The 26,622-nt window shown below is 53.0% G+C and overlaps 1 protein-coding gene across 8 annotated transcripts in view; it reads right to left on the reverse strand.

Annotated features, from left to right (window-relative positions):
- LOC133354557 (mucin-19-like) overlaps positions 1-26,622 on the reverse strand; it is a 246,981-nt gene that overhangs the window by 35,454 nt on the left and 184,905 nt on the right. For all 8 annotated transcript variants that reach the window (XM_061571483.1, XM_061571484.1, XM_061571489.1 and 5 more), the window contains 4 exons: positions 26,127-26,240; positions 20,051-20,133; positions 13,411-13,519; positions 2,161-2,310 (listed from right to left, as the gene is read on the reverse strand). In XM_061571483.1, the coding sequence (XP_061427467.1) occupies positions 2,161-2,310; positions 13,411-13,519; positions 20,051-20,133; positions 26,127-26,240 (456 nt within the window). The remainder of the gene's footprint in view (positions 1-2,160; positions 2,311-13,410; positions 13,520-20,050; positions 20,134-26,126; positions 26,241-26,622) is intronic.

Here is a 26,622-nt window from a genome sequence, read left to right on the forward strand (position 1 = left end):
ACCTTTTTGCAAGGAGTCATGTTTGCATAGACCGCAATACCTGCAGTCATAATACAAACAAAAGAACATAACTCTGATAATGTGCACTGTCCTTGAAGTTGATTGGTCCACACCCGAGACAGCTTTCCTTCGAGCCTAGTCTCATATGGGTTGGACCAGATGACGCCAAAAGGCGCACAACTCAAGGACAATGCACCATCAGAGTATGAGAGCTCGGGGCAAGCATCTACACTATGGGGACCTCATTTGCCAGTAAAAATATGATAATTGGTTCTTTACCCTGATAATGACAGTGCACATTATCAGAGTTATGTTCTTTTAATAGTAGGTTTTTACCCTTTTAACTGGTACAAAACTGACACCTTTATTGTACCAGTTAAAAGGGTAAAAACCTACTATTATATTTTGCCACTGGTAAAAGAGATCTCATTATGTTCTTTTGTTTGTATTATGACTGCAGGTATTGCGGTCTATGCAAACATGACTCCTTGCAAAAAGGTGTCAGTTTTGTTGCCAGATAGAAGGGTAAAGAACCAATTATCATATTTTTACTGGCAAATGAGGTCCCCATAGTGTAGATGCTTGCCCCGAGCTCTCATACTCTGATGGTGCATTGTCCTTGAGTTGTGCGCCTTTTGGCGTCATCTGGTCCAACCCATATGAGACTAGGCTCGAAGGAAAGCTGTCTCGGGTGTGGACCAATCAACTTCAAGGACAGTGCACATTATCAGAGTTATGTTCTTTTGTTTGTATTATGACTGCAGGTATTGCGGTCTATGCAAACATGACTCCTTGCAAAAAGGTGTCAGTTTTGTTGCCAGATAGAAGGGTAAAGAACCAATTATCATATTTTTACTGGCAATGAGGTCCCCATAGTGTAGATGCTTGCCCCGAGCTCTCATACTCTGATGGTGCATTGTCCTTGAGTTGTGCGCCTTTTGGCGTCATCTGGTCCAACCCATATGAGACTAGGCTCGAAGGAAAGCTGTCTCGGGTGTGGACCAATCAACTTCAAGGACAGTGCACATTATCAGAGTTATGTTCTTTTGTTTGTATTATAACTGCAGGTATTGCGGTCTATGCAAACATGACTCCTTGCAAAAAGGTGTCAGTTTTGTTGCCAGATAGAAGGGTAAAGAACCAATTATCATTCCGCATTTCGTATCAATATTTAATTACACGGGAAGATGGAGCTACGCACGCGCACGCAAAGGCGGCGATTATCCCGGTAGTGGCACACCGCGGTCCGAGCGTGCCGAGGCAACCACAGGACACAGTGCCCACTCAGAAGGTACAGCGGCTGGCAACCACCACCAGTCTCACTTGTCGTCCCCGCTGCCTCAACTCAAGGTCCAGACTGCCCCCCCCCCCCCCCCCCGCTCACAGCGGCTCTGCTGATATGCGGTTAAAAAGCTGCCAGCCGCCGCTTGGTCTGCTATTCGGTGGGACGTCAAGCTGCCCGGTCGACTGCCTGCTGCCGATTTAGTTTTGCCATTTGGTCTGCTGCCTGTGTGGTTGCACTGCCGTCTTGCGTTGCACCGTTGGTCACGTGTCTGTTGGTGTCACGTGTCTGCTGGTGTCGTGTGCCATGCTGCACACGCTGCTGTCAGGCGTTCTGCACGTTGCTGCGTTTTCTGGTTCAACTTTGAAATATTACTCGCAAATTACTTAACTGGGTGAGACCACGCAGCAACGTTGCCCAATATTGGCAGGGTACACTGCTCTGTGAAACAGTACCGTTAGCCCGCACTGCTGCAAGAATGGCCCAAATACCTAATGTCCTCAATTATTATAATTATAATAATTATAATATTCTTCTTTATTTTCCTCCTCGCTGCATAACAGGGAAACATGTTTCTAACCGTAACAATGGAGTCTGCAACAATAAGTTCCACTGCCTTTACAACTGTGCTGCTGATGCTGCTGCTACTGTTGCTGCTGATGAGGTTGATGGTGTGGTGCTGCTACTGATGCCAATGCCGCTGCTATTGCTGGTGCTGTTGCAGCTGCTACTGATGACGTTGATTGTGCTGCGACTGCTGCTACTGATGATGTTTGATGGCGCTCCTACTGCTGCTTCTGCATACTGCTGATCATGATGCTGCTCCTGATGCTGCTGCTGCCACTACTGATGCTGCTGGTACCGCTGCTGGCACTCACTTCGGACAGCTGCAGCCGCGTGCCCAGGCTGCGGATGACGTCTTCGGAGAGGTCAGAGTTCTCAGAGTCCCACACGAGTCCAAGTGTCACGATCTCCGGGGAGTTCATCAGCACCTTGCGCAGACGCACCTGCCGCTCGCCGCAGTTGCTCTGCAATCGCATCACAGAGTATGTTGGGTAGGTAGGTTAGGTGGGTTGGGTTGGGGTGGGTGGGGTTGGTGGAGAAATACACAATCGTTGCTAGTCAGTGAAACTGGACTTTGAAGACGTACTCTCAAACTTTGGCCATTGCGGCGTTATCCCCATCGCGGATTTGACCGTTCGTGCCAAATCTGTGGAGGTACAATTCGCCGTTCGCGCCCCCGAGCGGCGTCTGTCTGCCGTAAAGGGGGACACGGAAGGGTTAAGGAAGTTATTTATTCACGCTTCACTGGGAAATAAGAAATGTTTTCATTTTACAAAATGAAAAGCGCCCACCATGGTGTGCCAATGTTTAGCACGAAAATTTTCGTGGCGCCTCGAAATGGAACGAGAACACGAGAAGTGCCATGGGCCGCGAGCACGTGGGCGGGGGGTCGGGGTGATGCGGGGTGACGTGGGGTCACATGGGGTCCTACGGTCTACGTCTGCTAGCGGTGCCGATTGAGCTGTTGGGGGATGGGGGGGGGGTCACGGGCGTCGGGATCGGGATCGATCGGCAGGCGCGCGACCCCGCCTGCTTCACCTGCTTCGAACGATCGGCCATCGAGTGAGCGTCAGCGGCTCCCGACGTTTGGTACGGAGCATTTCACCGACGCGAGGCGCACAGTGGCGACTGCTGCTGCTGCTGATGGGGGAGGCAGAGCCTGCTGTGGTTTCAGTTATGGAGCGATGGAGATGTGGGCACGCAAAGATCGCGATGGACAACAGCAACAACAATCGCCGTTTGCCATCAAGTGGCAGTGCCATCACCACGGCAGTTGTGCCACGCACACAAACACGTGCTACGAAGCTACTGTATGGATCGATGGGCCCCCAATTGTAACAATTTGGAATTTCCACCAACATTGCTCCACTTCAGCTTGGGGCACACGTGTGGTCGCGAGCATCACGGAAGATGTATTCGGTCTTTGGAACAGATGTGCAAGTCCTGGGGATTTTGAGACCTTGTACTTTCTCTGTCTAGCTCGGGTCAAGCTTACGGCAGGAGGTTACGGAAAGGGTGGAAATGTATTCAGAAGTTTGTAAACTCACGTTGTGAATAGTAATAATAATGCTCTTTATCTGGTCCAACATCAATCCAGGGTGAGTGAAATACACTCAACAGTCATTGTGTTTATGCAGAAACTGAGCTGGAACTGGGAATGTGGAATGGTCACCACTGTCAACATAGGGGAGGCCCAGGACCAGTTCAGACATTCGCCAACGATTTTGCCTGCGTGCGGGAATCAAACTCGGGTCGCCGGGTCCGGAGCACCGTCAGGCTAAACGCAGCAACTCCCGCTTAAGGCACACGTGCTTTGGTCATTTGATCTCTTATTCAAATCGGATGCGAGCCCAGTGAGACTCTCGCGTGTCTTGCAATGCAATTGGAAAGACGAGAGCCCAATGCGTCTCTTGAAATGGAATTAAAAAGTGCATCTGTGCAGAGGAATAATAAACAAAAAAATATAGAAACAAAAATCAATCAGGAATCACAAAACCCGGCACAAGGGAATGAAACGAATCGTATTACAGGAGACCCTTGACTGTCGCAGGTTTATCGTTCGCGGTTTCAGTCTGTCGCGGGCAACCTCTGTACACCAATTTAGCTATCGCAGGTGTACTGTACCCGGAAGTAGTGTATCATTGGCTGATACTGTTGGGGCAAGTGCCGTTAGCGAACATCTATGAAGGCCGGCACGGCACACGAGGAGGTGGGTGGCTAGCACCACACCCGGCCGCCTTTGTCTCCCAAGTGGCGACGTTTACAAATCGCACCAGGCACTCATTTAAGGCCGACTCGACTGGTTCAGATATAATCGTCACCTGGTGTTCACCGTGAGCGGGAACCGAACTCGGGTCGCTGGGTTCGCAGTGCAGTGCGCTAACTGTAGCACCACCGCTCCCCACTCGCGGACAAATACACACAACCCGCTTTCGATCATCATCCAAAACGGGTGTTTCTGCGTCTATTTATTGTCAGGAATATTTTTTTTCTATTTGGTTTTTAAGTATTATTTCAATTATTTTGTTATTAGTTCATTTGGCATACAGTAGAGTACTTTTTCAATTGTGATGTTGTCTATTCTTGGTTGCCGTGGACCTCACCCCTTTATTAAGGTAAGCCTTAGGGGGTATTGAAGATCGTGGTTTTGGCTTTCGCGGAACTTTTCAAGAACGTGACCCCCACAATAATAAATGGTCTCCTGTATTTGTAAATCAGCTAACGGTGTGCGCGCACACACACTCACACACGCACACACGGACACACACGTGTTACGAGGGCAGTGGAACACGCTGGACGGACTTGGCTGGGCTATTCCCCGGGGGGTTCACAGAGCACGTGTCACAAAGCAGGGCCCGGGGGGGGGGGGGGGGGCAGTGCTGCCGAGATCACGGCAGCCTCAAAGTCGAGGAAAACTGTCGTGATTGAAGCAAGCTGCCCCCACGTGACGAGGCGACTGCGGTCAGCTCTCCTCCGGAGGGGGGGGGGGGGGGTGACGTCGGATCAAAGGCCCGCGGACAAACGGCCGGAGCGAAGCGAGTCACGCAGAGGAGCGAGAGACGCCAACCTGCGCACTGACGCAGCAATGGGTCCCGTCGTCCCGTTCTAAGTGCGACACGGAGGCGGATATGGAAATGCCGCTGAAATGCACAGTGTATAAAATGGAGCCCTACATCGATAATACAACTGTAATGGGTTCAACTGAGTCAAAGATGTGTAGGCAACACATTTATTCAGTTCCAACACACGGGGTAACTTTCCCTTAACAGAATAACAACCTATAGTGGTGATCACCAGGCTAACTACACTAGTTACAACGTAGCTGCTACTACGGACTGGGAGCGACAGCTACGGCCCGGGTCCAAGTGTTGGAGACTCGTTGAACGTAGAACGGAGACTCGGGGTTTCTTCCAGGATGAACAACAACAACCCTGGTCCCTCTCGGGACCCGGCTGAGATTCTCTGCGGCGTGGCCGGCTCCGCCCTTGGCCACATCCACCTTCCAGAATCCTCGGGAAGGATCTGGATCCCAACCACGTGACCACCCCTAGCGCCCTCTTGGGGCCCCTTTGTAGACTTAACTGGTCACGTGTCCTCTCTGGTCAACCAGAGTGCCATGGCCTCACGTAACCTCATCCTTCGGTTGGCACCCGCACACCCTGTCCTGTAGGGTCGGCACTGCACGTACAGCGTGGTGCCCTCTACACCCACACCGCTGTGGTATCCGCGATGTCGCTGTACCGCACGCCGTGCCTCTCTAGGGCCGGCACTGCACCCAGCACGTTGACATCCAGCGATGTCACTACACAACTACAAACACGACGACAACACGTGCAATGTATTTTCTCTGGTAGATATCAATAAAACAGCCAATTTTCTGAGTCGCATTAAGCGAGGCGGGGGGCGGTGGGGGGGGCGGTGGTGGCGGTGGGGGGGGGGGCGGTGGGGGGGGGCAGTGGGGGGGTCCGCCGCTGTCGCGACCGAAGCAGCGTGGAGGTAATTAAATGAAGCGGCGAGCGCGCGGCGCCAAGCGAGCAAACGAACGCTCGGCGCGCCGTCCGGGGACGCCGGAACCTCCGCCGCTGTTGTCGGGGACAACGGCAACGCCGAGCGGCGATACTACACGGTGCGAAGAAGACGACGACGACAACAATATTTACAGCGCCGGGGCGCCCGCACACCATTTAAGGACGCATTAATAGCGGACCGCAGCTAAGTAATAGTGACAAGTTATTACATCTTTACGGCGGTGGGCACGGTGATTTACGGTGGCGATTTAATTCGAATTAGGGCGTACGAATGATGCGAATGTGCGGGCGAGACACAGAGGGGGGGAGGGAAAATCACTTCGACTACGTGTTCATTTAGCACACATCACCTCTCGAAGCCCCGAGTCAGCAGCCGCGCTCGTAACGGGCTTACAGAAAAATCAATGGGCCGGATTTTTAAGTTATACGCAGCGCGTTCAATTAATATCAGACACCCGCGCGCGCATTTTTCAAAGCGGAGCGGTGCAGGGGGCGGGAGTGGCGGTGTTGAAACGCCGCGCGCTGTGGGATCCGCACTCGCGAGTGGGAGAGCGAGGGGGCGACCCCGCACGAGCACGCCGGCGGTCTCTCCCATCGCAGCAGCCCGGCGGCAGCTGTGACCAACTGGCCGTGCGCAGAGCTGCCCGCGCCACGGCGGCGACGACGCTGCAGCAGCAGCAGAAGCAGCAGCAGCAGCAGAATCAGCAGCAGCAGAATTTATGTATTTAGAGTGCAGGAGGAATCCGAGGCGCTGTAAAGCGATTTTTTTCACATGTCCAATAGGGGCACGTCAGAACGTGACAACGACAAACAAAACAAAAATACGACGGGAGCGGAAAAGGTAAACAAATAACTTAAAAATATACACAATTAAAACTAAAACTATTGCTTAGGAATCTTACCAGGGTCAATATCACCGAGGTATTCGCTTATTTTTCAGAAGCAACGTGGCCACAAATGACAGCTCAACGGCGGGACACTTTTATTCGAGAGGGAGAGGTGGCCATGAATAATAAAACAAGGGAAGGCGCTGGGGGACCTGGATAGGAACGGAGGGGGCTGCATGGATGGCTGTGGGGAGGGAGTTGGAGAATGTGTGTTTGCCAGGGGTCATTAGGAGTGTAATTGTACATTGTAATCAATGAGTTCCCGTCTACGCATGTGTGTGTGTGTGGAAACATTGTTTCGCGCCGCACGTAGCCAACCGTGCTAATCGGAGGTGCGGGGGAAGGACACCAAACTGCACACAAAAAGCAGCTCTGAAGAAGAAATCGATGTACAAACGTGCGTGCGTGCGTAGAGATCACCGGTTCATGATAGAAGTTATGAACGTTTGTATTTGCGAATTTGACCGTGTCGTCAAGGCACCATCATTGCCTTCTTTCGCAAGCATTGAAGAGAAAACGGCACGGGTGGCCGCAAAAATTCCACGGTCGGCCCAAGTGCTAAAACGGGACCAGCATGGCACCGGACTGGCCACTACACGATACCCAATCGCCACGCGGCTGCGCTGTGGTGGGGCAGAGCGTGGGTACCGTGACCTCAATCAAACTTGCCTGGTCGGTGTGTGACGAGTCGCGACTGCCAAGAGAGCCGGCGTACGGGATGCTCACGGCAGCAGCAGCAGCAGCCTCCTCTGCCGCAACCTTGACTCAACACTTACAGTGGGATCCGTGCCAGGGCTCTGGCACGGATCCCATTGTGGCCAGCTACACAACGCTGAGAGAACGCTGCGGTCTACTCGCCTACAGAAACAGACACTAGTCCACCACTCTACAGTCTCTACTCGTCCACACAGACACCACCAGACACAGTCCACCACTCTACTCGTCCACACAGACACCACCAGACTCTAGTCCACCACTCTACTCGTCCACACAGACACCACCAAACTCTACTCCACCACTCTACTCGTCCACACAGACACCACCAGACTCTAGTCCACCACTCTACTCGTCCACACAGACACCACCAGAGGCAGGTTTGCCCATCAGCTTCCTGTCGAGACTGCCTATTTGTCGTCTCAGGAGACATCAGCAACAATATCCCAATGGGAAGAGGATAAAACAAAACTCCAGGTGGTTCACGCGTTGTGTACAACAATTGTAGATTGTGCTCAAGGCAGCCACGTGCAATCAGAACGAGCGCTCTCCAGCAACAGCGAGATGGATGGTGGCAGCCTGGCCCCTCACGAACACGCAAACAAAAAGCAGGAGGATTTCTCCGCGATTCTGGCTGTCGCCTGATGAGGCTAAAAATCGTACACGAATTGTGAATGTTGTAGTGGGTTTCCTCTCCAACACACCGGTGTGCTGAACTAGTAACTAATTGGCACGTTCTGTTTACATGACAAACCTGACTAATTGGCTGAGGTTGACACATTAGGCGACACATTGACATTTACGCGATCTTACCCCAAAGAAATCCCTCTTATTGATAAAAACTATTCCCGTGAAATGTATTTACAATTAATTTGGCACAGCGCTGTGGTAAGCGCGAAAATTAAATTTCTGAGTTTAATGGCAAGGCGGGAGGTGGGGGCGAGGCGACTGCCGGGGATGGTTGACCTCCCACCCCCCCCCCCCCAGATTGACAAGTGGTAAACCACTGTGAAGTCGACGGACTGCCGCCCTCTCGCGCACGGGAGCAGAGGCCTAACTCGAGAAGCAGTCACACGGTGCCATCTTCGGAGTTCACTCCCTGACGAGGTGAGATCATGCTCCGCTAGCCATACGACTTCACAAACGATGCTTCCCCGGTCGTGACTTCTTCCTCTTCCTGGCATTTTCTCCACTCACGTGGGCTCTGCTGTCTCCCTGCTGCTCACGCTCATCCCATCCCTGTCCTGGGTCATCCCCTCCACTTCACGCTCCCTCACGTCCTGGCCTCACCACTCAAAGCTGCCTCCTCTCTCTCTTCGTCTGCCTCCCCGCACTGCCCTGGTGCTTCCATGTTCGTCGCCTTCCTTCTCCCATTTGCTTTTTCCTCTCTTCTTACGACGCGTGTCCTGCCCGGCCCTCCGAGCCGACTTCCTCTCAGCGAGCCCTGCCTCTCACCACGATTCTCATGGCGTTACGAGAACGAAGCCATTTCCATCGTCTACGTTAAATATACACGGACACGCTCTGGATTCGCGGAACACGCCCACATCGTCAATCGCATTCAAACTATGTTATTGTTATTAAACGGAAAGAACAAACGGATTAATGTAGGGGAGCTTAAATCTGCAGCACCTGGACAGCATCAAGCGATACGACAGAGCACCGCATGCGAAACCTCGCAACAACACGAGGCCCCGAGCGAGGCACGGCCAAGCACAGCAACGAAACCCACGCGGGGGGGGGGGGGGGGAATCAACAATCTATCTTCGTGCCCCAAGCCTCACCATGTCCCTGGCGTCCGCGTTCACAGGGGCTTCTGACAGGATAACATCTTCACGTCAATACCCCGGCGTGCCCCCCGCAAGGCCGAGCCTGCACCGTGTCCCTCTGTGCGAGACGGCGGCGGGAACTCGGAATTCGAGACTGGCTTCGCGATGTTTTCGCCACAGGATGCCAAGCCCGTTGTACGTAGGCACGCACGATGAAACTACAGTGTTACATTGCCTTGGAGCTAAAATCGCAATAGTAAACATAACGATTGCACTATGTTCATTGTCCCCCTTACAAAGGGGACGCGATGTAGAGATTCATTTGTGATGGCCTGGGTCTCAATCGCTCTCCGCTCTATGCGATCGCGGAATGGATGAGTACCTTGGAACGCACCAGCGCTGATCCAATTCGCATTAACGTCAGCCCCGCTCGTGACAGATATGAATTTTTAAGACCGCACGGGCGCCCCCATGCTCTAGCCCATTCATACTCACATCCGCTTATTTTAAATCTCCCAGCTATTAATAAGGCAACATGGACCATCAATTGAGTTGAACGCAGGGACAGAGCAGTTCAAATGCGTGTGCCAACAACGATCCGTTGCCTCTACGGGACAACTACGACTTGATGAGCCAGAGTTCACACACACACGGGCACAGAGACAAAGATCCCTCATACAGCCTTAACAGACTTTTGGGGCAAGTGCTGTTAGCGAGCACCTATGAAGGCCGGCACGGTACAAAAAGGAGGTGGGGGTGGCCAGCCACCTTTGTCTCCCCAGTGGCGATGTTTTTACACACCACACCAGGTACACATTTGAGGCTGAGTCGACCTAGGGAAGGCCCGGGACTGGTCCAGATAATTGTCACTGGTGTTGGCCGTGAGCGGCAATCGAACTCGGGTTCGCCGGGTTTGTAGCGCAATGCGCTAACCGCTGGACTACCGCTCCCACCATGCGCACACACTCACACACACTCACACGCGCACACACAGAAACACACACGTGCCAACGTCTATAATTACCATAAACTTTGGTTTGAGAAAGCAGAACTGAAAACATTTGTACAAACTTCCAACGCTGCAAGCTGTCATTTTGTTATTCGGTTTATATTTTGTGTAGCTGCCTCCCGACGTGATTTTTCCTCGCTGGCCCTCTGCCATGGCAACGTGGACTAGCTCCGATCCGCCAAGAGAGGTCACTGCTCATTAGCGGAGGGAGAGACACACTTTGACTTGATTTCATAATTTATTTTATTGGTTCGGCCATTTAATGACCCGACCAAACATGTGTCGTGAAACCCTCCAACAACCCGACAGCCAAACGTGAATCCCAAAAGGTCTATCGTGAAACGTAACAAAAACCCCACGAGTACACAAGTAAACGTTTACTTGAACGCACATGGGGCGGCCGCGTAATTCCACGCCGTGGCCTCACGATGGCCCCAAGCCCAGTAAAATTCAGACCTTGCCCCTGCCCTTGGCTTCAACGTAACTAGGACTTGCATATCGATGCCACGTGCCGATCGATCAATCAATGTCCTCTAATTAGGCGGATGAGAGCCCTTTGAGATACTGCCCCAACAGGGGCATTCATGTGGCACAGCAACAAAAATATGGACTTAAAAGAAACACACGCATATGCATGCACGCACGCACGCGGGAACGACTGTGAGGATTAAATGTCATGCGTTTGTGCTTTGGATTAATCCTCATTCTTGGCCACGAGGCGTGTATGTTGCCCGTGTCCTTAAACTTTTGCCTTGGGAGACCTGGTCTTGACTTAGTGGGCAAGTCTGATCAGGCCCTCAGTATGTACCTCAGCTCCCCAGCGGTGGCAAATGCCTACGACCCAGAGCTCTCGGGAGTGGGCTCGGCGGATTGTCCAGGTCTCATCTCGTGGCATTGAGGCGCCCAGTGCAAAACCAAAGCAAGTCGAAGTGATTTCCTACTCACGTGAATATTCAGACGGTGCTCATCTCTCCTGTTTACAGTCCAGTGGATTGATTCTACGTTAGTATGGCAGTGGCAAGTCTCTTCCGTAGGACCACTGTTGACTTTCTGACAACGTGGAATGATGAGTCGAGTCAACCCCACCCAATCAGGAGTTGAACTTGCGAGCAGGTCACTCGACTAACCGTGCCACCGGGCCGGTTCACCGTTCCAGTCTGGTAACCGTAACCGCGACGGCACTGGCACAGTGCTTTGGCCAATGTGTGACTACCAAAATAAAACGTCGTATGACTTTGATGGAAATCGTTACCAAGTGAAAGAGCAAAGAAAAAGGCAAATCAGACAAACGCACACAGGCTCACCGCTCTCGTCTCGATATTGTTACTGGAAACAGATATTGGATCACCTCCGAGGGCAAGAAAAGTACCCAAAAGTGCACATTCCCAGACACGTAGAAATATACTCCTCGATGCGCGGTCCCAAACATCTGAAACAGGTCCTCTTCCTCCCGGGCTCCTCTGTCAGATTGCTTCTGCGAAGATGCGACGCTGAATAATTGACGACGTCGAAGTTGCATACCGTGCGTAATTCCTTTCCCTGTGAACTAATTTTTTTTGTGAGGCTCACAATTGGCGCCTCGGCTGCGTTTTTCTGGGACACCCACGCTGAGCGCGAAACCGCGCTCGCGCGTATGTATGTGTGCGTGCTCCGTGTGTGCGTGCGTGCGTGCTCCGTGTGTGCGTGCGTGCGCACGCATACCAGCCGTAGCACAGCCAGCTCGGGGTTTGTTTGCGATGCAACGAATGCCAACGGGGACATACAACGACTCTCACTGGGAGGGGGGGAGTGTGCGTGTGGGAGGAAACCGTAGAGAGTGGGGAAAACAACCGCACGCGAGGGAAGAGATCACACTGACAAGCGCCGACTCACCGTTGACAAACAGCATTGCAGCTTAATGGCAATCAAAGGACAAAGATCCCCCACCCCGGATAACGCGACACAATACGGCTCCGTGGCTCCGTAGCGCCGCCGTCATCGTCACAATGCGCCAGAACATCCCCCCCCCCCTCATTTAGCCTCGCACACCATGCTCGTTAGTGAGCATGCTGTCTTTGTCTCTCCACTGCTGATTTTTTTTTATATATATAGGTGCTTGGTTAAGGCTGATTTGAACTATGGTAGGATCAGGGCAGGTGTAGATAGAGACTGGCACTGATGTTATCCATGGGATCGGAGTGCCGTGGAGGAACAGCTGTGCCACCGATATTTAAAGACAAAGATTCCCCGTGTAGCCTTGAAGAGACTGTTGGGACAAGTACTGTCAGAGACATTCTTTGAAGACTGGCACGGCACGTAAAGAGGTGGGGAGGCCAGTACCATGCCCAGCTGCCTTCGTCTCCCCCAGTGCTGATGTTTGCACATTGTACAAGATACTCATTTAAGGTTGAGTCGACCTAGGGGAGGCCCGAGGCCGGTCCACACAATCATCACTGGCGTTGGTGGCCGTTGAGCGGGAATTGAACTCGGGTCGCTGGGTTCGTGGCACAGTGCGCTAACCACTGGGCCATCGCTCTCCACACAGAGCCACACGTGGGATGTGGAGACAGACGTTGTGCAGTGGCTGGCTGTGCACTGTCCTCTGAACCCGGAGATCCCGCTTAGATTCCCTGCCACAGTTAACGTCAATGGCGCATATTAGAATGGGGCAAATATTGCTTGTGCCCTCTGCTTTGATTTGTGTGTGCAAGTGTGAAGTTGTGGGTGTGAATAACTACGTGGGGCAGCGGGAGCGTCGTGGTTAACACACTGCGCGATCCCCAATAACACCGGCGAATATTTTAACTGGTGCTGGGGATCCCCCAGGTTGACTCAACGTTCAATGAGTACCTCGTGCGATGTGTATGCAAGCATCAGCACTGGGGGGAGAGACAAAGGTGGCTGTGCGTGGTGCCGGCCACCTTCAAAAGGTGCTCGTTAACAGCACTTTCCCCCCCAACAGCCTGTTAAGGCTACACGGGGGATATTTGTCTTTGTCGCTTAAGAATGAGCGAGCGACCGTGCACACGTGCAAGTAACTGCGGGCGCGGGTGAGCGAGTCGACTGTGAGCATGCGTGCGTGCGATTGTGCATGAGCGTGCGTATGAGCGTGCGTGCGAGCGTGCGTATGAGCGTGCGTGTGAGTGTGCGCGTGAGCGTGCGTGCGAGCGAGACTCACGGGGCAGGCTCTGAAGTCCCCGGCGGTGCTCGCCTGCCGCAGGACGTCCCCGAACATGTCCGGGTGGAAGTGATCCTGCTGGCGCTCCATCATGCTGTGCACCTGCTCACTGTGGTGCCCCACGCACAAGCACGGCAGCAGCCACGATTACACCCAGCGCCAAGACAAAGATCCCCCCCACATATAGCCAAACAGACCGTCGGGGGGCAAGTGCTGTCAGCTATGAAGGCCGGCACGGCACACGCGGAAGTGGGTGGGTGGGCGGCGCGCACCACGCCCGACCACCTTTGTCTCCCTATTGGTGATGTTTACACACTGCACCAGGTAATCATTTGAGGCTGCGTCGACCTAGGGGAGGCCCATGACCAGTTCAGATAATCTTCACTGGCGTTGGTGGCCGCCGAGCGGGAATCGAAGTCGGGTCGCCGGGTTCGCAGCGCAGCGAGATAACCGCGACGCTACCCATCCCCACAAGCACAACAGCCACATTCACAGCAAGCTCAGCAACAGGCAGAATTACAGCAGCCTCAGCAACAGCAGTTTCCACAAGAACAGCAACCACACAACAACAGTGTTTCAGTGCTCTTGTGAGGTGGGTGCCTGAAAGTTGCCGAAATTACAGAATTGCCAGGACGAAATCCAATCTGTGAGCAGATCAACTGCTATGGACATCTCACCAAGTGGTACTTTTTACCGAGCATGGAGGGGTGATGGGCTAAGTGTATCTGTGCCCCAGATTTGACCTCTTGACCGTCGATGGCTCCAACCTCCCGGCCACAAGGCGGCCAGATCAGTTGTCAATCACAACGGTTGTGAAGGAATCGGCGATACTAACGATGAAAGAATGCCACAAAAACTCAACACTAAACTAATCTATGAATTAAACAATTTTTATTTTACCAGGTAAGGCACACTGTGCTATACAGCTCTTTTTCAGAAGTGACCCGGCCGTAAATGATATCTCAACAAAGATGCTCATCATGTGGACATTTATAGCGCCAAATTCTCTAAACGCACGTTTCTAAATGTGGAGGGAAAAACCGGAGGACCCGGAAAAAACTCCACGTGACACGGGGAGAGAGACACGCCAACTCCAAATATACAGCAGGCGTCAGGGTCGGGATCGAACCCACAACGTCCTGGAAACCGGGCGACGGAGTAAAGACCTCGCCACCGTGGCGCCTCAATAACATTCCTGACAGGCAACGTTTCAGACGATGGCCCTTCCTCATGAGCACACAAGAAAGGGCCAAGTGCCCGAAACGTGACCCGCTAAAAATTCGTACTTTTACGGCCGCAGTGTTATTTGACACAGAACGCGTCGAGTTGTTTTTTTGGTTAACTGCGCGTGTGCACCACTGCGAACGCAGAATCTCCGAATAACTTTTGTTGAATTATGAAGGAAGCTTGGGGGTCTCCGCATCATTACAATATTCATTGCTGGAGCATTAATAACGCATTTATAATAGACACACGGGAAACTAATTTTGCACGGCGTGGAAAATCTTCCGCACCAGGACCCCGTGCATTAAACCAGGGCGACGTCACGGGCAGCCATGGCCTACGCTTAAGAGTAAATATCCACGTATATCTACGCCTTGTCAACGGTCACTTTGCAATCGACGTTGCGCTCCCGGAGAATCCTGCGCAGGAAATCACCGGGCGGTTTGTGGGAATTCACAACCGGGAGCTCTACCCGAGAATCGCCCAGCGGCCGTTGAGTGCCGACCACCAGGGCACTTCAGCTGCCCCATGACTACCACTCGGCTGCCCGACACTAATGCATTGCCATCATTATCATCATCATTGCCGGCATCTGCCAAGCAGTGCATTAAGGAAACAAAAACCTGCAAAACCACTGAATTTGGTTTCTCTGAAATCGATGGCCATTTACTTTCCGAGACACACGAAAGCGGCCCCCTCGTTCACGTCCACTAAAGGTACCAATTAAGCAAAACTTCCGCGGTGTTCCGCTGCCGTTAAGCCGCGAGCGTGTAAACGTTGACTGCCAAGGCTGAGAGACGCGCGAGTCGTTAAAACCAGGCAGAAAAAATGACGAGAAAGCAATCGTGGAGATCAAGCTAACGGCCGGTGGTGTCTTTAAATCGGTGTCTGTCAAAGAAATCTCGAGGTGGCCGAATGACCACACGCCAGCTCTTTACGCTGCAGCCACGGAGCCGTGTCGTGCATCCTGGGCTGCCTAGCGCAAGTCTGAATCCTCACTCACGATCAATACCATAGAATACATTCACTATATACACACACACACACATTTATATCTCACAAAGACTTCCGCTACTTGCTCTAGAGACGGTGTGGCATGGCAAATGCCGGATTGTTTAATCCGGCTCCATCGCAACTTGCGTCAACGGAACCTCATGTCATTCACTCGTGGCAGCTCGGGACAAGCAACCCCCATGTGCATTATGCAAAACCACTCGCTCAGAAAAAAACTGCATTGCAGGAATGTGTCCTCGACCACCATCAATAATGTGGGCAAGGGACATGTTTCTGTTGCGACGATGAGAGGTTTTCTCATCGTTTACAGATGGAAATTCACCCTTTCCCGTTCCGAGACGTCTGCGAGTTGCAGGATGGGGTTATCCCGTTCACCGCTGAATCTCAGAACACGCAGCGGTTCGCGTGAATTTTCTTTAGAGAGGCGTAGCACCGCAGAGAACTGGAGCGACACAACTGCACTCGACGATAGCTGTTGCAAAACTGTGCCACACGCCCTCCCGCATGGCCTTGTGGGAGCCTTGGTAAAAAGTTATTTGGTTTTAGTTGTTCTTCCAACTCCGTTCCGATGACATAAACGTATGTCGTAAAAACGGAATCGGTGTTGTTTGGGTTGCATCTTTTTTGAGATAATAACAAAGTTACCAGCCTAGAGTGTTACCCTAGAGTGCCGCTAAGCTACGGAGCGCGAGCGTCCGGGGAAACACGCCCACCGTGCAGCAAACCGCTGCTCGCTTGGGACAAACTCCTGAACGGCCACAGGGTATCTTTGGGACGTTCAGCTGGCAAGCTTTCCGGATGTCAACATCCCACAAACCTGGCCGCTGAAGGAAGGCTGCGACACTATCCTCTGACATGTCACAACACCGAGCACAGATTCAACCGTCCACAGATGCACAGAGAAGGAAAAAGGCAGGGGTCGCACCACTGCTGCTGCTGCTGTTAAAGCAAAGAGAATCGAGTAGAAACGGGCAGGTCACGGTGACGAGAACAGCTGACGAGAGATAAAACCAACTCCGGAGTGGGGGGCCGAGAAAGAGAAGTAGCGGCGAGGCAATGGAAGAGACGGCTGCAGCAGCAGCAGGAGGAGCGGTGGCAGCAGCGATGAGGGTGTGGTGACGTGCGTCGCCTCGTCACCGCGGCGGCAGCAAGCACAAACACCGCAGCGCCAGGCAGCGCCGGCCAGAGAGAGAGCGTGCGTGCGCGTTGCGTAACGTGACTTGACATTAATAATATTTTTGTAAAAATTGACTCATTAATGATGCATGACAGTTAAGGTCACTGCGGATGAAAGCGTTATGCGCGGGGACGTGCACGCTATCTAATGAAGACATTCGAGAGACAACTTTAAACTGCGCGTGCTGTCGGGGCCACGCTGATTTAAGGGCAATTCATTATTTTGCACACGACTAACACGACGCGTGAATTATAGCCCAGGCGGATTAAGGGGCGCTTCGCACTGCAATTACCAATGCTGGCACGCCTAAATGGCGTAACGCACACCCACAGCCCGCGCCGGCATCATTCAGGGCTGCGGTTAGCGCTGTGCGTGCGCCACACAGCGCTCCTCTCAAAGGGTACCCGTGCCTAACCTCATCTTCATCACCGTCACCAGTCATGTACGTACGTTGAACTTCTCCGGCACCGTATGTGACCAATCGGGCTAATCGGACGTGCGTGACGACGGCCACAATCTCTCTTGCTCCTGCACACGAGCCGATTTGATTGCTCCATCTCCGCCCCGCACCAGGGCACGTCCCTCACCCGAGGCTGCCGCTCCCATCGCCGGTCTCGGAACGCCGGGCCGTCGTCCGTTCCGGCGACACCGCGTACCGGCGCGAGCCCGCTCGGGTTTCCTGGACCGTCAACGTGACGTCTCTAACTTGCACGTGGCTCTCTAACGCCCGCGTCCCTCAGTTCGGCATCTCTGACTGGACACTTGGCGCAGTCACGGAAGTTTGGGCCAGGATCAAAAAGATGCAATAAAGAGGTGGACAGAAGCCGATTGGGAGTGCTTCTGAAAAATGTATTGTGCACTTCCGTTGGCGGTCAACGTTCAAAGTAGACCGTGACCCACAAAGGAATGGCGCCGCATCCCATGGTCGCCCAGTCAACCCCCCCCCCCCTCCCAAGTGATCACCTAGACGCCGGTGTCTCCAGTGATCACTGAGACGCCGGTGTCTCCAGTGATCACTGAGACGCCGGTGTCTCCAGTGATCACTGAGACGCCGATGTCTCCAGTGATCACCTAGACGCCGGTGTCTCCAGTGATCACTGAGACACCAGTGATCACCTAGACGCCAGTGTCTCCAGTGATCACTGAGACGCCAGTGATCACCAAGACGCCGGTGTCTCCAGTGATCACTGAGACGCCAGTGATCACCGAGACGCCGGTGTCTCCAGTGATCACTGAGACTCCAGTGATCACCGAGACGCCGGTGTCTCCAGTGATCACTGAGACGCCAGTGATCACCGAGACGCCGGTGTCTCCAGTGATCACTGAGACGCCAGTGATCACCTAGACGCCGGTGTCTCCAGTGATCACCAAGACGCCAGTGTCTCCAGTGATCACTGAGACGCCAGTGATCACTGAGACGCCGGTGTCTCCAGTGATCACTGAGACGCCAGTGATCACCTAGACGCCGGTGTCTCCAGTGATCACTGAGACTCCAGTGATCACCAAGACGCCAGTGTCTCCAGTGATCACTGAGACTCCAGTGATCACTGAGACGCCGGTGTCTCCAGTGATCACCTAGACCCCAGTGTCTCCAGTGATCACTGAGACTCCAGTGATCACTGAGACGCCGGTGTCTCCAGTGATCACTGAGACTCCAGTGATCACTGAGACGCCGGTGTCTCCAGTGATCACTGAGACTCCAGTGATCACCAAGACGCCGGTGTCTCCAGTGATCACTGAGACTCCAGTGATCACTGAGACGCCGGTGTCTCCAGTGATCACTGAGACTCCAGTGATCACCAAGACGCCGGTGTCTCCAGTGATCACTGAGACTCCAGTGATCACCTAGACGCCGGTGTCTCCAGTGATCACTGAGACTCCAGTGATCACCTAGACGCCGGTGTCTCCAGTGATCACTGAGACTCCAGTGATCACTGAGACGCCGGTGTCTCCAGTGATCACCTAGACGCCAGTGTCTCCAGTGATCACTGAGACTCCAGTGATCACCGAAACGCCGGTGTCTCCAGTGATCACCTAGACGCCAGTGTCTCCAGTGATCACCTAGACGCCAGTGTCTCCAGTGATCACTGGAGACACTGGTGTCACTGGAGTCTCAGTGATCACTGGAGACACCGGCGTCTCGGTGATCACTGGCGTCTCAGTGATCACTGGAGACACCGGCGTCTTGGAGACACTGGTGTCTCCAGTGATCACCAATACGCCGGTGTCTCCAGTGATCACCAAGAAGACGCCGGTGTACGACAGCAAGAGTAGTTTATGCGAATGCTGTCACGAGAGAAATACAAATAATTGTCACCGTTTGGATAGCTACAGACTTAGTGCTGCTTGGAAGAGAATTATCAAATACCACATTGTTTAAATCCATGGCTATACAGGTCACCATTCTGCCATAGGGATTACCGTTGGTACGGCTATTTTAGTTCACACAATCTACAGGATGTACAAGAACAATGGCCTTTCAGAATGTGCATGAAGAATGTACGTTAATTACCATATACATAACCCAAACGGCAATGGATACCCATTGTCATTTACATGCATTCATTAACCCCCCCCCCCCTTTCACTCAAGAACGAGACAGGAGGATTTCTCCCCAAATCTGGCTGTCACCTGATGAAGCCGGTTATAATTACTGGTGAAACGTTGTCCTCAGATTGTGGCTTGGCTCTTTAACACACCGGTGTGCTGTACTAGTGACGAATTGGCCACGTTCTGTTTACGTGACAACCCTTACTAGTTGGCTGTGTCGGGTGGTGACGGGTTTAACGACACATTTATATATTTACGCGACCTAACACAAAAAAACCTCTATTGTGGACATGATCACGTGTTTGAGACTCTACGGTGTTAGTGTAGCAAGTGGGTTTATGGCATATTCTCTATGAATGCTGTGAGCATCACACCATCAGCAAGTTCTCCTTCTACACTTTGAAATACTCAAGGCACTGTCTAAAATACTCCTCTGGTCTAGGAATTCCTGGATAAATATGGTGCTATTATTATAACACGGTGGACTTGTGATAAAGAGTCATATGTGCAAAGCCCTGTGTCCAGGAGCCTGGTACGAACACGATCAGTGCCAGGCTGGAAGATGTGGCAAGGCCAAGAAGGATGCCTTCCAGGCATAGATGTTGAGGCCGTGGCAGCATCCACTCGCCCGCCGCCCGCCCGCCCACCCCCACCGTTCGCAGCATCGTCACTCACCAGAGGGCCGTGGTGGACACGTACTGGATCATCTGCACGAAGGGGAGCGGGTCCGACGTGGCCCCGCAGCGGCTGCACACGCACTGCACAGGCACAGACGGCAACACGGTCGCATATCAGCGCAACCCAGCCCTGTCGTGTTGGCATGACGTGAACTTTACGTCCACAACGGTCATCTTAAGGGGCAGGGAGCGGGGGGGGGGGGGGGCGTAGTCCCCACCACATGATCTCCCGCTCCGGCCACCAAGGATCTCCGTCAAACTTTCCCCGGTGAGAGACGGTCGCCCATGGTTTCTCTCTCTAACTCCCCCTAGGCACCCGTGTGGGTGACCTCCTGCCCATCTTCAAATCGAGGCTTCGAATTTCTCTTTTTTGGAAAATAAAAACTCTCCGAGAGTGCACGGTGACTGTGGCCACCCAGAACGGATGGTGGAAGCACACAATGACTCAATGCCCAATCCACAAATATGAAGGAGGCATCATGGGAAGCGACGCTCTCCGTTACTCCTGACGCAATTAACCCTCTCCAACTCCGATGACGTACGCGGTGGACACCTACGTGTACATCATCAGTTTTCCTTCCGATTCCATTTCCATGTGTTTCACGAGGCAAGACCTCTCACGAGCGCTTCGGTCACGTTAGCCAGACGTGCCCTGTGCATGCGGCGCGGTGTCCCGAGTGAGGAAGTGCGCCCACGCGTCATGGTCGTACCCGACCTGCGTACAGCACTTGCGTTCGTACGGCAGCCGCTGTACCAGCCACAGTTTGTATTCTGGACAAGGCAGGGCCTGCGTGTGCTCTACGTAATCGAGCAGTCTCGGTGGATAGTGTCAAAGTCTTATCGATAGGAACATTGGAGCCAATGTCTGGGCGCCACAGTGGTGAGATGTCAACTACCTCGCCTGGTATGCAGGAGGTCATGGATTCGATTCCGACCCTGACCCCTGTATATTTGAAGGTTGCATGTCTCTCTCCGCATGGTCGTGTGGATTTTTCAGCGGGTCCTCTGGGTTTTCCCTCCACATTAAGAATCAACGCGCATTTAGAGTATTTGGCTGAAAAACATTTCCACGTGATAAGTGACTTAGTTGAGCTATCATTTGTGGGCAGGTCGCTTCTGAAAAACAGTTCTATAGCTCAGTGGGCTTTACCTGGTAAAACAAAATGTTTATGAATTTATTTTTTAGTCTGATGGCAATAATTGTTTGAAAGAGCGAAAAGACCCTGGACCGGTTTCCACTTCAAGCAAATCATCAGCGAGGGTGTAGCCTATTGAACGAATGCAGCCATGATGCCTGGTGTTAGAGACGAGTGGCTATCAATGGGTTTCCTCCCTCAAGAAAAATTTTTAAGCCGACCAAATGCATTTCCGCTGATGTCACGGTCTCAATCTTGAGACTGGATTTTGATGGCCTATCATTTCCCATGCCTTCGGGGAAGCGCTCGAGAACACAGCCACGCATGTTTTCGTTTCGCCTAGAGCAGTCGTAGATGTAGCTTAAAGCGATTTGCTTTGCCCACGTGACTACAGCACGCAACTCCGCCATCACGTTAAGCGCGTAACGGACGTCGTCATCATCGTAGGAGCGTTAAACGCATCAACGCTCTCACGCTAGTGGGACGCACATCAACAGCACCGTCTCAGCAAGGCACGTACCACCACGGTAGTTGTGAAATACACACAATGTACAGTCGGACGAAGAGTAAAAGTGTCTCCTTTATCAAATGAGCTCTAACCTATCATCCTCTGTTGATAGCCCTAAGGTGGTGGGGGCCAGGAGCTGACTAACATTCCAGGATTGGAATAAAAACAGAGCAATTGAAGAGTAGATCACCCTGTGTCAGACTATGGGACCAGGAAGACGGTGTCACGGAAGGGTTGCCCCCTTCTCAATCTTTATTTCCAGAGCTGGAATAAACTGATGAATATAATTTAACGTGATCGGATGTTCTGTGACCACGCTCAGACAATTTCGGGAACCTGATTTAATTACTAAAACCGAGATTCCAAGCTAACGCTTCGGCCGTGGGAATTCGGTGTGCTGGCACTAGGACCCCCCCCCCCCCTCCTGTGCCAGCCAGCACTCGTCATACCACGGTCAGGACTGGCACAAGCGGGGACTCGATGGCGTGTTCATTCACACGCAGCGTGATATCGCTGGCCAATCAAATGGAACACCGTGCAGGGGGCGTGGGGAGGGGGAGGGGGACGTGGGGCTGGGGGGGGGGAGAGGCGGTGGGCGGCAAATCCGGCGCTTGGCTCCGCAAGCTCACACGGAGGCATGGGCGGGCAGCAGTGCGACGGCGCGCCGTGGCCCGGAGAGCGATTGCTAAACGAGCGCCACTCCGCACACGGGTTCTGTCTACACGCACGGCAGCAGCGACGGCGGCAGCAGCAGCAACAACAGGAGCAGCCCAACTAACGGCAGAGAAGTGGGGAGGGGGGCGTCGAGTGGGGTGGCATCCCCAGTCTGGCGGCACGGGCTGCGACGCGTCCCAAAGAGGTTGCGTCGGGTCACGTGCCGTTAAATTAAATTAAGTACACGGCACTCGGCCACGTTAGCGGGGGGGGGGAGGGGGGTGGCGACGGGGGCTATTACCGTAATGGAAATCTGGTGACAAACTCCAATGGGCACGCGCACAAGTGAGCGTCGGCTTCCCCCACCCCCCACCCGGCCCACCGGCACAAGACCAACCGCCAAAGCCCGCATCGCCGAGCGTTCCCAAATATTCCCAGGAGTTATGGATTTTCGCTTCGGCCGGAGACGTGATGCACACGCACGCGCTCCCACCGCGGGGCGCTGCTGGAACGGCCGCTTCCGCACTCGCTTCAGATTTTAGTGCCCCGAGTGTTGTCCACAGTGCCGAGCGTGAGCGCGGGGCCCGTATCCCCCGTCAAGCGAGCGCTCCCCATGGTGGCCGACCCCGAAAAAACACGATTGGTTTACGCCGATCAGGAACCGGTGCCTCAAGTCGCGCGGGCAAGTTACGCGAGCGATGGGTTGGGGGGTGGAGGTGGGTTGGGTGGGTCGGTGGGCCGCTCGGTTGAGCCAGTTTGCACGAGATCCACACGTAGCCAGGCAAACAGTTCAATTCTCTGGGTTGTCTTGGCGGACTCTTACCGAGTTACGACCAAAACACGATTTAAATCGTACAAATTTACTCGCTGCCAAGAGCTGCTCAACTTTGCCAGCATGGGAAACAGGCTCACACATTTCACTTTTTTAAGCTCTCATCAGCAAGCCGGACGCAAGGCCACAGCTAAGCCGTGTGACCTCTGAAGGCCGATCTTGTGACCCATGAGAAGTCATGGCGAGCACAACGCCGAACACCGCACGAACGCCTCGGGTTTGACGAAAGCAAGTTTTCTGGCCTAAAATAAAAAAAAAAGACAACTCCCGAGCGACCGCGCGGGATGCTGAGCGGCCGAGCATTTTAAAAGGGCACGCACAGTGAAGCCCCGTCAAGTGCACTTAATGCGGTTACGAGCCGCCCGCCGTCACACGGCGGCGGCGGCGGCGCGCCCACCAGACGTCCCCGTTACCCAACCGTGGATATAATTTGACCTTTACAACGCCGACGTGTGTTACTGTGTGGAGTTGTTGTTTTTTTTTGCTTTGCTCGGCATTCTAGAAAGCAGGCCGAAAGGTTTTTTCGATTGGCACTTTACATCCAAGAGCCACGATCAATTGTGCCAACATGACCGGGCGGGCACCATGTTGTTTTATGTTGTTTTGTTATTTCCCCGCGCACTCGATTTTTTTATTTTTGGTTTTGCACAGGCGCCCGAGGTGAAATAACTGCAGTGTTGCCTAAGCGCGCTCAGCGGGAATGAAAGCGCACGGGGGGGTAGTCGCCCTCCCGCCGGCCCGCCCTCCCGCCGGCCCGCCCTCCCGCTCGCTTTGTGGGGGGACGGGAAATGCCGCGATGAGATTTTAGAGCCGCACGAGGAGGTGATGGCCATCCCACTGAGGGGAGATTGAGGTGGGGGGGGGGAGCGGCCATGCAAGTCTCGAGATGACCGCGGTACTCTGACGGCTGGAAGCCAAACGTGACCGAGACCACATGGGGTCATGGCTGAAAGAAAGGGTCAGAGGCTTGCAGATAACAGACTAAACTTTTTATTTTACCAGGTAAGGCCACCGAGCTATATAGCTATATTTCAGAAGAGACCTGGCCACAAATAATATCCCAATGAAGTGGATTATCATCATGTGGAATTTTATAACAGTGTGTTGATTATAAATGTGGAGGGAAAAACCAAAAAATCCGAAGAAAAATCCATGCGACCAGAGGGAGCACATGCAAACTCCAAAAATACAGGCATCACGGTCGGAACCGAACCTATGACACCCTGCGTACCAGGCGAGGGAGTTAACATCTCGCCAGAGGTACTGTCTGTGGAAATTCCTCAAGGCAACAATAATCCTGCCTCGTCTTTCACAATGTAAACCGACTGTCAATCCACTGCTGAATGAAGGCCTAACCCACGTTGTTTTGCTAATGGGGGGGTTGTTTGACAATTATTCACCAATGTAGACCTGCCGCTTCTGTACTGCATCTTTGAGATGCGGTCAAATTTAGACGGTATATAAATACACGTAAAATATTATAGTATATTATTGTTATTATTCAGCTTGTTTACCCAGGAAAGCACCACGGTCCTACCAAGGATTTTCCAGTAAGGGGATGATGATTTCCACGTATATTCCAATTGAGTAATTGCCAGGAATATTTAAAATGTTGCAAAGTTGGACCGTGGCACCACACGCTACGCAGGTGAAACTGTCTTTGTCAAGGGTGACATGACCCCTGAATCTTAGGATGTTGCTGGCTGAGTGCTCCGACACACACATTGTGAGCCTGCTGATGTCACCCCCAAGCCAGCCTATATGGGATTTTCAAACTCTGGTATCTGTGGACCAACTCACAATAGTCTGATCCTGTGTAGCGTGCGACGAGGTGAGAGCAACATCCAGTGTGGGGAGCGGTGGCGTAGTGGTTAGCACGCTGTGCTACAACTCACAGTGTGTGTAGACATCGCCACTGGAGAGAAAGAGGCGAGCGGGAGCGGTGCTGGCCACCTGCCCCCTCGTGTGCCATGCCGGCCCTTCATAGGTGCTCACTACGGATAATCTCTGTCATTGTCATAAATGAGTGTGGGTTACTGGCATTGCTCCCAAATTTAGATCCCAAATTGAAGAGTCCTTGTCCCAAGCGGCTGACATGATGCTGCTCATGATAATTACTTATTTAGAAAGAAAAAAAATAACAAACCGAGGAATAATTAATTAAATAAAGGAAACCGCTAGCGGTGACTCCCATGTGTCTGACCAAGACCTCGTGTTCCATCGCGTCGTTTTTCTTCTCAGAAGCTGCAGGCATTATTATTTAGTTTACTAGTAAGTTGCAATCCTCCAGAAGGGCTTTGGATGACCCGCGGGCTGTTGTGGTAGCGCAGTCCACGTGCCGAGTGACACAACGCACGACAACAACAATCATGACGGGCGTAATATAATACAACCGTAATATTTGCCCTGTGGGCCCCACCAGGCGGGGGGAGACAAGGGCCTGGGGGGAGGCCTTTATCCAGCAGTGGATTGATCATGGCCGATGATGATGATGACGGTGATTAAACCCCCACATCAAGCCAGCGCGTGTGCGTGTGTGTATCTCCCGTATAGCCTTAACAGACTGTTGGGGCAAGTGCTGTTAGCGAGCAACTATGAAGGCCGGCACGGCACCCGAGGGGTGGGTGACCAGCACCGCACCACCTTTGCCTCCTGGTTTTTCCCTCAATGTTTAGAATCAACACGCGTTTTAGAGTATTTGGCTAAAACGTGATAAGCGACTTCGTTGAACTATTATTTGTGGCCAGATCACTTCAGAAAAATAACTAATAGCTCAATGGGCATTACTTGGGTAAAATAAAAGCAATTACCTGGTGAAATAAAAATAGTTTCATTTAGTTTAGCTTGGCGTCGCACTTATGGAGGGCAAAAGTTCCACGCTGCGCCAAAACTTTCCCGCAAAGGCCCCCACATCAAAAGGAGGTCCCCTCTCCCCCGCACTCACCTGCTCAAACATGTTCATGGCGAACTTCTGATGCGTGACGCAGTGGCGCGCGGTGCACAGGTCTTCCCGCACGTCGCCCACCAGGTGGAAGTGGATTCTCAGCAGCAGGTTCTCCTGCGGGAGGGAGGGCACACGGCGCCGCACATCCATAGGCCTCGCGTCAGAGTCACTTCAGTGCCACATGCACCGAGGTCTTCGCCGACAACCCTGCATCGTCCACCCACTCCGAGCGTCTCGGTCGCATCGCCCGGATCCCTGTGTCCAGTGACACGAGTCTACGCTGGACACGGGGGAGACATGGGTGATGGGTCAGCAATTGAGACGCAAAGACACAGAGCCTTGCATGGTCTCTACTGAACCATGTTCAACGTCGCTGCACGGCCAACAACGAGGCCCGGTGGGCCGTCCGGGGGGTCAGCCCGGAGTGTAAATGCAGACAGCTGCGGACGGTGCTGCACATTGTGGCGCGAGGAGGAAGTGAAGGATTGCCCTCTGA

Source organism: Lethenteron reissneri, chromosome 47 (genome assembly GCF_015708825.2).
Source record: "Lethenteron reissneri isolate LAM-NWPU_2019-01 chromosome 47, ASM1570882v1, whole genome shotgun sequence".
Classification (NCBI taxonomy): domain Eukaryota; kingdom Metazoa; phylum Chordata; class Hyperoartia; order Petromyzontiformes; family Petromyzontidae; genus Lethenteron; species Lethenteron reissneri.